Consider the following 16,637-nt stretch of genomic DNA (forward strand, 5'->3'; position numbering starts at 1 on the left):
TTTCCTTTTCTAAAATGGCAAGTCCAAAATATTGATGTTTTTTAAAATCTTCTCCAGCTTTTTGTTTTAAATCTGTTCTTTAATCAGCTTTGCCATATGAGAAACTCAACACAAGTTTCATTAATGAAGAGACTTAAACCAAAACCAAAGCTCCCATGGAAAGCAACTTATTTTCACAGAAATGTAAAATGATCTTATTTGGAAGGTTATTTAAATTAGAGAAATAATTGAATTTAAGGAGCTTGCACTCTATGCAAAAGTGCAAAGATGTATTTATCACTTAAGCACATGGTTCTTCTCCCTGCCTATCTGGTGTTCTGTAAGGCAAAATAAGCTTATAAATTGCATGACTGATTTGTTAAGCTCTTGTCCCATTCATTTCTTCTTAACCTATTCTAAACCAAAATTTAGTACCATTGTCTACAAGGATCACATCCAGACAGAATGAGCCTTTGCCTACAGCTACAAAATGAAATCAGAAATCCCTCTAGTGGGAACAATTCATACAGCAGGAATTACTAGTGTATGAATTCCCAGAATATAGCAGGCTTCACTGATAAGCAAGTTTTATTTTATTCTTCTTCTAGCAATAAGTATGTTTACATCTGCATCTGGCAGGGCTGTTTCAGTCAGGAAAGATGAGAAAAGCAGTGTCTGCCAGCTGAAAAATTAGTTTTCAGCCAAACGTGATGCAAACTTAGTTCCTCCAAAACCTTCAAGGAATTTGGATTAACTCTTTTGCTCCTTAAAGCCAGAAAAATCATCATTTCTCTTCTCAGTTTTAGTCCCAAAAGGTTAATTCAGCAGTTCTTGGCTACTTTTACACTAATGGAGGGAAGAGCTATATATCCATCCTAGAGCTTTTGAAGGTACCTGTTTATCCACTATGATACATGTTGATCCACTATGATGCTGGAACATATAGAAATTTTCAGAACCCAACCTAAAGCAAGATGAAATGGTAACCCTGTGTGGAGTTCAGCTCCCATTAAAATAAGAAATGATAAGAAAATTATCTTAATGAGAAGACTATTTGACCCTCTCTGCTTTGATTAAATGAAGCACTTTGGGAGACAGCAGGAAACATGTTCCAACTTTCTTCATCAGTTCTAAAAGATTAAGTAGAAACTTACAATTAAAAGCCCAACATCCACTTCCTTTTTTGTCATGAAGAGCTCCTTAATTTGTTCACATTGTAGAATCTCTTTACTTATGTACTTTGAGCAGTCCGTCAGTGCTTTGCCATATTTACAAGGCATTACAGATGTGAAGTCCGGGCCACACGTGTATAAGTAAAATGCTTCCTCTGGTCCAATATTTGCACCTAAAATCCAGAAAATAATCCAGAAATTATCTCTTTACAATAAAGCAAAATTCATATATACATAGTAGGATCAGAGACTTTACAAGAAATATCACCAGCTGGATTTTGTAGGCTCTGATGACAAAACAATCAGTGCAGCCTAATGCTTGCTATTAGCTACAGTGGATCAGTGACCTCTGACACATCACAGGCCAGATGAATTCAGTGATAAAGGCAACTGAAACCAAGCCAGGAAAATGACCTGCATGAACTGAAGATCAACATCTCTGAAAAATTTCACTTTTTAAAATTGAGAAGTCATCTATCCAAGCCTCCTCAAAGATTACAAAGCATAGCAAGATTACAGATAGTAACAACATGCTGCATTGTCTTGGAGACTCAGGCAGCAACTAAGCAGGATGCAACAACAGCTCACTACAACTGACAGAAGGGAAAAAACCCCATAGGAAGTAGAAGATCAAATGGACCTTCCTCCCCTTTCTGGGCAGCACATCTTTGGTCATCTGTGACCTGAGAACACAAACTCAAAAAAAGCATCCAGAATGACCCAGGTCTGGTGTGTGGGTACATGACAACTCTATGGCAGCAAATTCAGGGCTCCCTGGATACATCAGTTATGCAGACAGCAGGCACATGGCAGCCAGAACATGTAGATTCTCTAGGTTACATTTATGACAAGTTTCTTGCTTATGGCCCACAAATAAACATCTAAGCACAGAGGACCTGCATGCACCACACATCCTGGGCAAACTGATCTCGCTTGTGTAGTCCTGACTGGGCCACAGCATCTGAAATGCCAGGTGACAAAGCAGCAGGGTTCAGCCTTCAGCATTAAGCAAACACCTAGAAGCACTAGATAAGACTTCCCAAGGAAGGAGGAGAATTATACACCTAAGAAATCTCTAAAGTAACACCACAAGTTCCAGAAATAAACCTGCTTAACTCAGAGCATTCAGTGGTTCAGAGTTTGTTAACTTTTCAATATTAAGCTTTTTATATTTTTTAACTTTATTAATATTTTTAATCAATAAAAATATGTTATTTGAAGCTAGCAGGTTAGCAGCAGGTAAGTGAAATCAAATTTCCAGGTAAGAGACTGAGTGCTTTAAGAAAAAAAAAAAAAATAGAGCAAATATCACTATCTCCACCCCCTACCCTAAGGCATTATTTAAAAAAAATCTAAGAATATTGCCAATTATGGCACTAGACAGAAAGCAAGAAAATATGGCAGAAGAACACATTAGTAAGTATCCAATACTTAAACATTTGCCTACATTCTCTCTGATATATTATGCTGCTAGAGGATGTATTGTTTTTACTGTAAAAACTTGGCATGTTAAACAAGTTATTAAAATAAGCCTTTGATCTTGGAGGGGAAAGAGGAAATGAGCAGTCATTCAAGAAAAAAAGCATATAAAAGTACCATTAAATAGAAGCAGATTTCCAAGATCCCATCTACCCGACAATCGAAGCAGATCTTCTTGGGATGATGTGCAATGGCCAATCATGCAAAATGTTTTGTTACTGTCAGATGATAAACTTGTTTTCCTTGGTAGTGCAAAATCTAAATTGATCTCACATTGCCTAAAAATACATACAAACAAACAAGTTTAAATACAAAGAACAAATCAAAATTGCTATCCAAGATATTCGGCTTAGGTTTAAAATTCGTTTTAATATTCAGTAGGTGCAAAGCCATGCTGTAATCAACACTAAATTACTGAGGCTCTCTTCAACTTCCAGGCACCTTAAAACTCAGTAACATAACGATATATGCATTCCATTACTGCACAGGACAGACGAATAGAGACTCATCTAAGGTGGCCATGAAATCAAGTTTTCCTAGCTCTGAAATTCCTTCCTTCCCTCTGACCTCAAAAAGGAAATGGTATGTAACACTATACGAACTTCTAAAATAACACAATTTTTCAATCATTTCTACTATTCCTAACAAGTCAAAGTCCTTTGAGAATGCTAATGTACATCATGAAAACCGTGGTTCCCAAATGCTGGAAAACACCATGTTGAGGATTTGCTTGTATGAGAAAACATTTTCAGAAATGCTGTGCTGCACAGCCACAGGCAATAAGCCTGATGCTTTCAGAAAGCATCCAATTAACTTTATGTGCCTTTACATAAACAGACTGATTGGACTGTAAAGGTCAGTCACAGCTTCCTGAAAGAGCCTAACTAAGAGCAAACTACCAACTAAATCTATATATAGTGAGGCCTCAACAACTACACATGGGGGGAACATTGTGGTATTTTTTGCTTTCCCCTATATCTCCATATTTGGACTTCATTGAATACCAGCATGCACAGACTTAACACAGCCTTCACAGACTGGACTTGGAAGGAAGAAAGGGTAAAGACGGGGATATTCAATAAATTCCTATTTCTCTAACCAGCAAGTAATTCATACAGGCACAGGTCCACTCAACCTGGTATCAGGTAGCTCATTTAGGAGCACGGACCTTAACTTCGCAGTGGAAGTAGTACTTCTCAGCATCAGTTCTTGTCTGAAATACATTTTAACTTCTTCCCTGTTCATTCTTCTCAGTGGAACAAACTGACTGCCTTTTCTCCTACTCCTCTTAATTCCTACTTCCAACAATATTGCCGGTACCTGACCTACACCTCCTTAATTTGGATTCAACCAGATATTTTATGCCTACTGCTAACTTCATGCCATAGCTTATTTTGCATCTTACTGAAAATCTTGTACTTGCCTCTTATCTATCTGTGATGCAGAAAAACATTGATGTCTGCACTGGTCCATGGTATAAACTGTCAATTCTCAAAGTAATGCATGAATATTCTGGATATCTTGAATATTCTAAGGAATTCCAAACAGTGTAACATACTCCCTCGCCTATTCTCCTAGAAGACTACTCAATATTAACTGCAGTTTGCACCAAAATATTGCTGATTTTTTTCTACCCGAAAATATCTTCTTTAGAAGATAAGTATCTAGGTACAACTAATGTGTTCTTTACCTCTGACCAGAAACCCACAGCAACAGCTTTCCATGGAAATTTTTCTTGCCTTCTGGCTTCTGTAGGTATTTTAATGCCAAATGCTGCCACCTGCCCACATGGAAAACATTCCCTGGAGATTCAGCCTGTGCCAGCAAACCAGCTTTCATCTCGTCATTTGGATCCATGCACATACTACAAAAACAACAGAAAAGGAAAAATGAGGGTGTGCGTTTTCATACTTGCATGTTAAGCCCCAAATGTGCACATTTTGGCCTCAGTTAATTTGACATTGTGTTCCTTAACTATGACAGGTAACTTTTTTGATCACAATTCTATTTTAGGAGTGCTCAACATAAGCTAGGGAAATAATCACAACACTTTCACCTCAGTTATTCAACTTGTCTGCATATATCTGCTTACATTTAAGATAAAGGTATCTCTATTTTAGAGAAAAGTTGAATTCAATTCATTGAAAAAAATGCAGATGCTTTGAACACTGAAGTGAAGAGTTCTCAAGTTGCAGTTTTAGACACATTTCAAGGATACTTAAGGATTATTTGTGAGAACTAAATTAGGGCTAAAATGTGCTCAGAAGATTAAAACCAAGACTGTCCCAGTAAGTATTACATAGCAGCAATTTTCACAGCTGAGGTGTGAAAACCTACAGCTGCAAAAATCTTTTCTACCTTCTCACATTTATTGCGTCATTTAATTAGAACTTGAATTGCTACCTTGTGGGCAGTTACTTATAAATGATTACATGAAACACGCAAGACCAGAGCTTAACATTTGAAGCTGATAAACCTGTAGATCTGTATCCAATACACTTACTTGATGCCGCCCCATCAGTGTGCAAGATGTCTCTACTATAGAAATTAGTTCTCTACTCTCCATCAGCATTCTCTGCAAGTTGCTACTAGAGGTAACAATACAGTATGTCCACAGGACTGCTGCTGGACTAATACACCATACCGAAATATGAATGCTCCAGTGTTCAAGTCTGCCCAAACTTGTATCATCAGAGCTTTGGAACCCAGTGAAATTATATGAATACAGCCGTCTTCAACAAGTTTGTCTCCCAGGCTTACATATTCCATTCCTATAGACTTTGTTTCTTCTAGAAATATAAACATGTTGCAATTACAATATAATACAACAACAATGCCTTTTGCAGCATATATCAAGTGTGAAAAGAAACAGTTCGGGTACTGCATAGAATTGTTTTTTGTTTGGATGAGGTGGTTTGGTTTGCTTGTTTTAAGTGGGTTGACTAAAAAGCTCAATTCTCTTTACAAAGCTGGATCTCAAACAACAGTAGAGGAACTTAAAATTAACTCAGCACTTTACATGTTTTTGTTTGTAATATATAAATGCACTGAGCTGAATATCCTCCCCCAAAAACTATGATTTTGACATATCATTTTACATTCCTATGTTGAACTATCAGTGTGCACCAAGAAGTCTTCGGATTTTTCTTCACAAATCATCCTACCCTTTAAGCATGTATTCTTACTTTACCAAGCAAATGCACAGACCTAACAAAAGCAACTCTAGTGAGTTCCAAGGTTCAGGGTTGGGTTTTCCCTCCTATTTAAATACAAAAAGAATGATAAAAGAATAAAGGTATTCCATGCATTATGAATAGGAGACATTTTAAATAAGGAATTTTCCCCTTTACAAATTATAATCCAAAAAGTTCTGCTTAGAACAGTTTGGGAACAGTTGAGTCACTATAAACAAATTATTGTAGAGCTATTGGCCTTTACATGGTGCACACAGAAGGAAAGTTAAAAGGATTTATATTGAGTCAGCCTGAAACTTGATCATCAATACATGAAATCAAATAAACTTGTGTAGTTCTTTCCATAACCACAGCTGCAGAACTCATTATTTTCATCATAACATGAAGCAGCATAAATGTCACTGAAGTTACAAATTCAATGAAAATACTACATTTCTAAGGAAGCAGGCATTAATCTAATTCAATTGGGTTGGAAATGTATCTCTAAGTATGTGGTATAGTAGTAATAAAAAAAAAATCAGAAAATACTACCACTGCTGTTTAATATCAAGTATAAAATTTCAAACTTTTGTATACAGTACATAGATTAGTAACATTTGTAACCAGAATCCTTCAGTGCCACCTAAATCAAAACAAAGCACTATATCCTCACCTGTGCTGTCAAAACTGTTCTCTCTTACAGCTATGAGTCTGCTTCTCCTCTTGACTTTTTTCCCCTTTTCTGCTGAATTTTCTGTTTCATGAGCATACTCCAGACGAAACCACAGTGAGACACTGAAGCCATCGGACATGTGTGGCCAACAGTTTTGCCCAACTAAAGGCAAGTGAATTGGGGCTACATGCCAAGAAGAAAGTAGCTGGTGACTCAAGTTTTCACCATCTGCCTCTTTCTTACTCTGTGACAATTTTGCTCTTTTTGGTAATCCAGCATTTTTATTGCTGGAACTTCCAGCACATTTTTGTGAGGAACTGCTACTCAAATTTGTGCCATTCAGCAAAGGAAAGGCAAGGTATTGTAATGGATTCATATAAATATTAGTGTCTACAATCTTCAACACACCCTTGAGTAGTATCTCCTAGAAGAAATAAAACAAATAAATGAGAAAAAAAGCCACAACAGCCACAAATGTTTACACTGTGTAGTCAAGTATCATGCAGCTAAATAGAAGCTTACTCCTCATTTAAACCTGCATTCATGTTTTTCCAAGAGAAGTGAGCTCATCTATCCAAACCTACACACATTGGCAAAGCATCAGGTAGCAACTTCAATAGACTGTGGTCCAAAAAAGGTTTGGGGATTTAGTCTGGGCAGATGAGACTTCAATTTACCATGCTTAGTAATCAGCTAAAACGCAACAGGTGGTCACTGCACAATCTTATCTCACTTCTGTTATGTGAATAAAAAGACTGCATATTTTACCCTGTGTTTTGAGGCTGGTTAAGAAAGCACATACAGGCCATGACTTTGTTATTGCAAAATGAGCAACAAAACTAGTTGAGCCTTTAAACCAGAAAGTTTCTTGTTATTTGTCTGATAATTACAAGCCACCATTGAAAAATTGATTTGTGACTCTTTGGTTTGGTATTTTTTCACACTGCACTTTAATTTTTTGCACACTGCACAGTTATTACTTTTTTCCTTCCACTTATATTTTTCTCACAGAAACCAAGAGAATTATTTCAGCAGTGTACACCACACAAGCAGTAGATTCCAGCATCACACCAATCAACTTAAGACACTTTTGAAAGTAATTCCTACTGCTAAAGCATTCTCAAAATAGTGAGATGCCTCATAACTTAAAAGGAATGCTTCAAATGTTACAGTATTATTGTTCTGTCATCCATAATCACAATGTCAGTCTCCTTGAGAGGATTCTTGGTTTCTTGTGCTGAAGAGAGTTCCCAAGACCTACATACCCTTCAAAATGCTTCTCATCTCCTCTTTCCTTTTCCAGTTTTGAGAAGGAACTTTTCCTACACCCAAATTTTATTTACTCTGATCAGTTCAAACATTGCTGCTCATCTCCTCATTTCCCAAAATTTCTTGGACACAAAAGGATTTTCTTTCTGCTTAATTTTTCTCATTAGATGTCTGAATTTTGCTATGTGCTGCTCCATACATACCGTACAAGGTGTCTTCTCCAAAAATATCCTCAGAAGAAGAGTTAGCTCTTCTGAACAGGTCTGTGAACTCATCAAGGAAGCTAGCAGATCTACCAGCACCATCTGACATGCTAAAAATAAGGAGACAATAACATTGTTTAAATGGATTTTTTTAAGCTTTAAAAATTCATATTCTGTACTATTATGAGGAAGGATTAATTTGGAATACAAAGGGTTTTTCAAAAACATTTCAAATTAAGGAAGCAATAATGATTACAAGATGAATTTTAGAGAGATCCAACAGTACTTCCTGACACTATCGTTCAGAATTTTGTTGAATCAATCAGGGCTATGCTAAACTTTGTCCCAGGTTTGCAAAATGGAGTCAAAGCCTGAGAACCAAGTGTCTGCCTTGTAAAGGCTCTCCCTGCAAAGCCACCATAGATCCAAGTCCTGGGATGGGTTTACATCACCTCCTGTTGTGAAGCACCCTCATGATGTGAAGCTACCTTAGTGCAATCACTTCATCTGCTTCCTCATTCTTGGATTAGCTATCTGCTTTCCAGTTAGAAATAAAACTCAAGGCATCATCAAGATCTGGGTTACAAAGAAATTGGAAACATGGACTTGTGTTGTGATGGAATGAGAATTCATCAGCTGCTATTTTTTTCCAAGCAATGTTTAACACTGTCACACTAGTATTTATGGTTTCAGCTATCATTTTCAGATCTGCCAGTATTTCTTTAACTTATTTCTACTACCTCCTATGTGTAGTAATCCTATTTTACACTAAAGTTGGGCAAGTTTCTTACAAGTTAAAAAAGCAGCTGCATAAATTCACACACCAATGAATTTCCTTTGTCAATTTGGCATTTGCACTGTTTGACTGTGTATACGCCAAATTTTAAAAACCAATATTTAAGTTACTTGGCTCTTTAACTTACCATGAAAACTAGATTCTGTTTGTGTCAATATGTTCAGAAATCCTCCCAAAAGGTGTTTAACAGCTCCCTGTTGAAAAGAATAGGTAGAATAAATATGTCTGAAGAATATACAGCGGCTCAAAGATCTAAGAAATAAATTCTTTTAATCAATTTCTGCCTATTATTGATTTTAATGATAATTTAAATTATTTGAAATTACAGACTGTTTTTATATTTGCCAATGAACAATCTTTTGTGTTCTGTACTGTCCAGTTGCAGAAGAGATTTTGAATTTACAATTATCATCTTTTGCAGGGGGGATACTCAATTCAGTTGTTAAGAAAGGTAACTATCAGAAACTCCAAAGGATCATGAGGGCATGACCATTTGCACAATTAATTTCTAATACAAACTTATGAAGAAAAAAAAGCATGGACTATTTTTGAGGTACGTGGCTCACAGTTTCTAAAAGTACATATTCAATAAAAAGTTTAGAATGCTTACATATTACATACATACAAGCAGATATCTGTCCTTTTTTCTTAAGGCCCTGACACTCATCAAATCTATGTTTCAGGATTGAACAGCCTTGATAAAAAAAAGCCCTGAAAAATTCAAAAGCTTTGTGGGACAAATACCTTTCAAAAAATTACTTAGCGCCTGGTAACTTAAATGCAAGGCAGTTGACAATATCAGTCATTTACATTGTTTCACATCTTATTAAATCCTGTGTCCCAATCTCACATAAAAAGGGAGTATTCAAGATCACGCTAATAGGCGCAATGAAATTAAAGATACATAACTGCTAAACTGTTGCCTCTGTTAATAACATTTTTACCTGTTCTATAAGGACAGCAGCATTTCTCTCCTTCTGGTTGATGATATTCAGGCAGCTTTGGAATACATGAGCAAGCACATCTAAACTTGCATTACCAGTTGAGAGCAAGTTTAATTCTAACATGCAGATTTCAGGATACATTAATTCTCCTTGATTGATGTTTTCAGCTAGACCATTAAAATAACCTGAAGCACCAGTACATCCTGGTTCTGCCTTAGTGTCTGCTCCTAAAAAGAAACCACATGTGTCTTACTGAAACTTACTCAGCAGAATATAGTTTGCATGATTTAAGTAGAACATCCAAGGACATAGCTCCAAACTTCTCATAGGTACAAACCAAAAATAGTCACTAAGTTATAAGCAGTTTTCAGAAATTAGCATGATTTTATATTCTGCTTCAGATTTTTCTATTTTCCGGCTAACATAGAAGGGCAAGGATGCTGTTTCTCCCATTACATGGTCTTAAACTACCTGGCTTCATTCCCTGGGAATTGGACACACACAGTAATGGCAAAATACGCTGTTCATGAAACACAACAGTAAAATCATTGTAACAGAGCCCCAAGCTTCTATAGAAACCTTGAGCCTGTCAAGGAAGGAGATAAATTTAAATAATTTCATATTAAAAGGCTGGAGGAAGCAATTTGTTATTTAACTCTGAAAATGCACATGACAGAATATCTGCATGACAATCAAAGAAAGAAAACGCAAACATGTAAGCCTCCCCAGTTACATTTTGGAGAGACTTGAAAATACATTACTTAAAATTACTTGGTACAGGCATATGTTACATGCAAATGTATCATGGAAGTAGTTCCGATTATTTTTTTTAATTCAGAAATGTTTTTAAATCTATTATTTAAATAAATTATTATTTAAATAAATCTATTGATAAAGCCTAGTCACACGGGTAAACAGCAGCAGTTTGATGCAGTTCTATTAAGGGCTGTTGCTGCTCATGCTAATCTCAGAACATAAGCACCCAGGTGTGCTCAGCACAAAGGAAGAAATTAAAGTGAATTCATGTTTAGAATTAATTACACAAACAGAATACAGCAAGACATGTGCATATCAATTTTTTAGAATAAAGAGATATGCTGTATAACAAGGGGACTATCAAGTCAAATGAAGCATGTGATTGGGAAAAGCCAAACAGTGCTTGACAAACCTGATCGCCTTCCACAAGCAAGAAACCTGCTGGATTGACATGGAATGAGCAGTGGATATCTACCTGGATTTCTCCAAGGTTTTTCAAAGTTTCCCCCAGGCTCCTCCCAGAGAAACTGAGGTATTAGGGTGGAGACAATGGGTCTGTGCAGTGCTTGGGCACTGACTGCCTGGACACACACAGAGGGAGTAAATCCTTTTTAAACTGGATCCTGCCACCAGCGGGGTCCCCAGGGATTGATATTGGGCCCAACACTCTTTAATACTTCCTGAGTGATCTGTGTGATGGGATCACTCCACCCTGATGGAGTTTGCCAATACCAAACTGAGTGGGGAAGTGCACACTTGGGAAGGGAGAGCCATCCTGCAGGAAAACCTGGATAAGCTGTAAGAGGGGGCTTATAAGTGCCTTGTGAAGTTCAGCAAGGACAAATGTAATGTCTGCACACAGGAAAATAGAACCCAGGAGTGCAGCACAGGCTGGGATCTGCCTGGCTGGAGAGCTGGGGTCCCAGTGGACAGCAAGCTCAGTATGAGCGTGCTGCTGCGGCAAAGAAAACTACATGGAGGAGGGCTTCATCTACAAGGACATCATCAACAGGGATAAAAAAACCTTTATCCCACTCTATTCAGTGCTTGTCAGGCCACACCTGGAATACTGTGTTCAATTTTTGTCCCCACTACACAAAAAAGATGAGATGAAAGGGTGAGAGAACTGGGCTGGCTCAGCCTTGAGAAAAAGCAGTTTGGAGGACATCTTATCACCATTTAAAAGATGTCTACAAAGCAGGTAGACTCCTTTTTTCCAAGGAGTCACACACACAAAGCAAAGGGTAATGGGTACATGTTACTTCTGGGGAAATTCCATGTAGACAAGGAGAAATATTTCCCTAATGAGAAATCAGACATTGGAGTACATCTCCCCAGGGAAGTGGCACATTGGGCACTTTAGATTCAGATGGACAAGGTGCCAGGCTATCTTGTCTAGATAGTAATTTTCTGAAAAAAGGTTGGACCTGATGATCCTTCCGGTCCCTTTCAATCTGGTATTCTACAACACAATTAGACTATTTAATTTTCACCAGATGGTTACAATTTTAAAGAAAAAAAAATTGAGCACTGATTTTCAAACAAACTACTGATGCGTATCTCTGGAGTTTCTAGATCACAATAACACATTTGAGTAACATGACTTTGGAGAAAGAGTCACATAAACTAAAACAACCAAGACAGAACAATTTCTGCAACACTCTGTAAGAATATTTATCACCTGTGCATCTGTAACTCCATCATACCGGAAGTAAATAAAGTTAATTATTTCTATCAGTTAAAGGTGCTTGCACTGTTTTGGTACATCACAAAAGACAAACAAGCTTTGCTATATCATAAAGACAGCTTTTTATATTCAGAAAGTTCCCATTTACCTTCATTCTTGGTTTCACTATCATCAGGGTTACTTTCACTATCTGCTTCATATCCTTCCTCTTCAGCAAAAAGTTTAAGACTACAGCATTGTGATTCTTCAGTTTCTTCAGAAATTTCTCCAGGTTGTGACACAGGCTCCTTCTCAGTGCAGTGGATCTGTGCAATACAACCAAATAGACTGTCATTGGTCAGAAAAAAAATTTTTGGATCAGAAAAACAAATAATTCAGAACTGTCCACAGGCCTATTTTCTCCAAGCCCATTGGGAAAAGAAACAAATTAATCATACACTTCCAAGAAACTTGAGATAGGTTAAAAATACTTAATTATTTTGTAAAAAACTGAATCTGCAAAGAGGGATTTTTCTTACTAACTACCTGATCAATGTTTTAGTAAGCAGCATTAAAACGGTGTTTCTAAATCACTATCACCATCAGCATGCACCTTGGCATTCACACAGAGGTGAAGATATCTACAGCCAATAAGGTCACTCAACATTCCCATTTGAAGCTCTTCCTTTAAGAGTTCATCACACTGTTGTGAGACGAAAGAGTAAAGAGAACATCAGGTTGACTGAGCTTGCTACTTTCTGGGGCATGACTCATTTCTGAGCAGTAATTGTGGAGACCATATCAATAAACAGCATTCCACTTGAGTATGAGAAGCAGAGATTTCATCTTCAACTCTCATAATAATCAAACACATATAAACATTTCTTATCAAGTTAAAAAAGACCTAGAGAAAAAATTTGAGAAAATCTTGCATTACTCAGAATTAGACTGTTTAGCTGGTGCTTCATACCTTTTCAATTTTTTCTTCAGAATGATCCAGATCAGCAGAAAAAGTGCCCAACGCAACACGAAGCAGTGAATCAAACAGAGGCTTTGCCAAGTCAGTTTCTATCACTTTTGACTGAGCAAGCTGCTCTCTTATTTCAAGTAGGATATCATCCACACAGGTATTCTGTGTTTTGGGAGAGAAAAACATTTTGATTTGTGTTACCATTTCTAGCTAACAGAAATAGTCTAGTGCTTTCATTTAAGAGTGTCTCTTTCCACCTACAGTAATCTGACTTCTCATCTAAAACCATCAGAATTCATCCAGTCTCTCAAAAGAAGAAAGATTCACCCTATATGTCATGACAGATGTCATTGGAACCTGCACACTGAAAAAACTGGCAAAATACTGTAATCTAAAATTTGCAGGTGAAAGTGCTGTTTCAAAAATAAACATCTTTGAAACAGTTTCAGGTATGCTGTGCATTCAAACCACACCACAACATTACTAGTAGTTAACAAGACAGGATGACATATCCAAGATCATAAAAACAGTGAATGTTCAAGACAGAACTCCAGTTTCCAGTTCTTTCCTGTACTTAATGTCTCATGCTTTGCAACAAATTGCCAAGTAAAATTCAAGATAGTAATTAAAACAATAAAGAAAAGTAAAGGTATCTTCTGTGAATGAACAACTTCTTGTGGAACACTGAATTACTCCACCTTTAAGGCACAAGGAGTAATTTTTCAGGTGTCCTTTTAGTACCTATGCCCTTCAGTAATCCTTCCACAAGCACCATGCTCTTCTCAGAACCATCCTCAAAAAACAATGCTAGTCATTGGGTATAATGATGACATCTTGCCTACACAGCTTTCCAGCAGCATTCCTTTTACACACATTCTCCACTGATCACTCTTTCTAAAAAGAGTACTACTCAAGCAGACCACTACTCGGGCTACTAAGCTCTTTATTTAGTTGTACACTTTCAGTCCTATACAAAATGTGGTACTGTAAAAACTGCATCAAGTTTTTACCTCCCTAGAAGAATTTTTAACTGAATTACTGTTAAAATAATGTATGGAACAAATATGAGCAAAGGAAGCTAGGGAAGTTGCACAGTACCTGGTGAAACATCTCCACTTCTGTCTTCTGCTGCATGGTGCTTGCACTGTGTAGACAGATGGTCAGCAGAGCTTCTAGAAGTCTGATGCCTTGAATTGCCCACTCAGTCTCTTCTCTTGCAGAAGTCCTTACCCCTTCAAGATTGGCAGCTGGAGTAACCAAAGTGTGCTCCATACTCAGAGCACTGTCACAGGAGACAGAGTCAGGCACCAGCTGCTCAGCACCAGCAGGACTGCCAGAACTATCAAGCTCCAATTGCATCATCTCTCTGCTTTTAGCCAGCTGAACAGAGTCATCCTTGCTGAGAATCTCAGTTCGAGGACTCCCATGTGAACTTCTGCTGCTTTCACTCAATACTCTCTCCCTCTTTTCTTGCTCCTTTTCCTTATTTTTTGCAAGTTTCTGAATTATCAGGATTAGTAATCTCTGGCATGCTTCAAAGCCTCCAAGTCTATGGAACTGCCTCTGGAAAACTGAACTATACAAATAGATGCAACGACACATGGACCAAATATCTGCAGCCCTATGAATATGTTCCAGAGAGGGCAAAGTAAGGCTTTCCAGGGACAGATAGGGTAATCTGTGGCCTAATGGCTCACTAGCTGTACTATCATATCCTGATGTATCTTCACACTCATTAGCTGAATCCAGATCACCATCTGCTTCTTTACTTATACATAAAAAAGCAACACAGAGGAACAGGTTTATTGTGTTGACGTGAATGTCTTGGCTCACAAACTTTTTCTTTTTTGGGTAAGCCTCTTTCAAACCAGCATAAAACTTGCTCAGGCTTTGAGGAACTTCTGAAACAGCATGCTGGCTACAAAGAGAAGTGGGCAACTCAGACACAGATTCCTTTTGTTCGCTGTTCAGTCCTTCCAGTTCTGGTGTTGCTTGGTCTTCCTGCTGATCATCAAGGCAGAATATCAAAGTCTCTAACACCTTCAAAGAATGGCTTCTTAATGCATCTAAGTAATTTAACTCAATCATTTGATTCACTCCATTACAACTCAGAAACAAGTCTCTAATTACTCTGCAAGAGAAAGTGTAAGAAAGTTACCTTATAAATCAGCTAAAAACTCGTGTAAATCAGCAATTGCTATACATTACTGTAAATTAAAGAGAAGAGGAAGTTCTCTGCAGCACTCTAGGATCCTAACTCAGCATCATCCAACTGGTAGTGGAAAACTCAACATTTTTATGAGCTATAATGTTGGAAATACCTCTAAAGTGCAGACCACAAAAAAATATGATGTTCAAAACACTGAAGGTGGTTAATTAACTTTATTTATGACATTTGCTCTTTAGTGATATTTCCTTGCCCCAATTTTTATTAGCAATTGAAGCTAGTAAAGATCTTTATTTCTCTGTTCAGTGATTTCACCAGAAAGGAGAGATTCCTTCTCAAATAAATTTGATGACATATTCATAGCTGTCTACTAATTGTATGGACGATGAATTTCAGATAAATTCAAGAATACTTTTCAAGCTTAAGTTTTTGTTCAATTGTTATGCCAAAAAAATTGTCCATATATTTGTTTCCAAGTCTATTTCTTCCCTTCTTCTACTCTCCAAGTATTATGTTAAGTTCATATAAAATTTAGGCTAAGTTTTCAGCACACTATGTTTGCTTGTAGATATCCACCTTACTTACCTCCCATCTCCTTCCCACAGGATCAGGTTTAGATCAGATCTAAACAAGTTACTCTAGAATCAAATGGATCATTTACTTACTTATTCCCACCTTTAAGCCAGTAAAAAAATAGGACATTTTAAACTTTTTTCTTCATCAAAGCTTTATTTCTCTTGCCTCTTTGCCACTAAGTAAACTTTTAATTAATAGCTTCTGATACAGTTTAGGTTAGGATATAAGTTAAAACTGTGTTAGATAATCCCTTTACATAAACTTGAGTACTAGTCTACTCTTTGTCTTGGATAACCCCATTAAATTTACTTCAGGACTCCAAGAGAAATGAAATCAATCTTTCCTGGACAAAAGGACACATTCATATTCTGAAAAAAGTTCCATATATTTATTAAACAACTATTTAATCAATTTAACAATAAATAAAAAGTATCTATTTTATGTCTGGGGACAATGTTTGTGCCTTTTTTGTGTTTTGGGGTTGTTTTGGTTTCTGTTCTTAAATTATGCTTAAATGAACAGGATTTTTTAAGTTAGAAAACAATTATTTCAGGAAAAGTGAACATCGAGACTTATTTTTGAAAGGTGGTTTCTATAGTGACCATTCTAAAAGGAAAAAGGAAACAGATCAGAAAACTATGTATTCTAATTCCCACAGAAAAATGACACATCAATCTGATTAACATTCCTGACTAATTTTAGAACAAGGAATGAAGAGGCAGAGAAAATGTCACACTGGACAAAGATTTTATTTATTGCTACAGAGTTTGGCTTGTTAAAGACCATAACTCATGGGTAGAGAGCCCTCACTTCC

At 37.0% G+C, this 16,637-nt stretch overlaps 1 protein-coding gene across 1 annotated transcript in view; it reads right to left on the reverse strand.

Annotated features, from left to right (window-relative positions):
* The window catches only part of LOC102112723 (guanine nucleotide-binding protein G(I)/G(S)/G(O) subunit gamma-4), a 94,213-nt gene that overhangs the window by 57,642 nt on the left and 19,934 nt on the right, over nt 1-16,637 (reverse strand). The window contains exons 6-16 of the mRNA XM_014263509.2: nt 14,179-15,211; nt 13,081-13,242; nt 12,280-12,436; nt 9,689-9,915; nt 8,872-8,938; nt 7,949-8,058; nt 6,477-6,900; nt 5,275-5,419; nt 4,321-4,494; nt 2,748-2,908; nt 1,134-1,324 (exon numbers count right to left, since the gene is read on the reverse strand). Coding sequence (XP_014118984.2) covers nt 1,134-1,324; nt 2,748-2,908; nt 4,321-4,494; nt 5,275-5,419; nt 6,477-6,900; nt 7,949-8,058; nt 8,872-8,938; nt 9,689-9,915; nt 12,280-12,436; nt 13,081-13,242; nt 14,179-15,211 — 2,851 coding nt within the window. The remainder of the gene's footprint in view (nt 1-1,133; nt 1,325-2,747; nt 2,909-4,320; nt 4,495-5,274; nt 5,420-6,476; nt 6,901-7,948; nt 8,059-8,871; nt 8,939-9,688; nt 9,916-12,279; nt 12,437-13,080; nt 13,243-14,178; nt 15,212-16,637) is intronic.

Source organism: Pseudopodoces humilis, chromosome 3 (genome assembly GCF_049639895.1).
Source record: "Pseudopodoces humilis isolate 2021_Gansu_Grassland_sample_001 chromosome 3, ASM4963989v1, whole genome shotgun sequence".
Taxonomy (NCBI): domain Eukaryota; kingdom Metazoa; phylum Chordata; class Aves; order Passeriformes; family Paridae; genus Pseudopodoces; species Pseudopodoces humilis.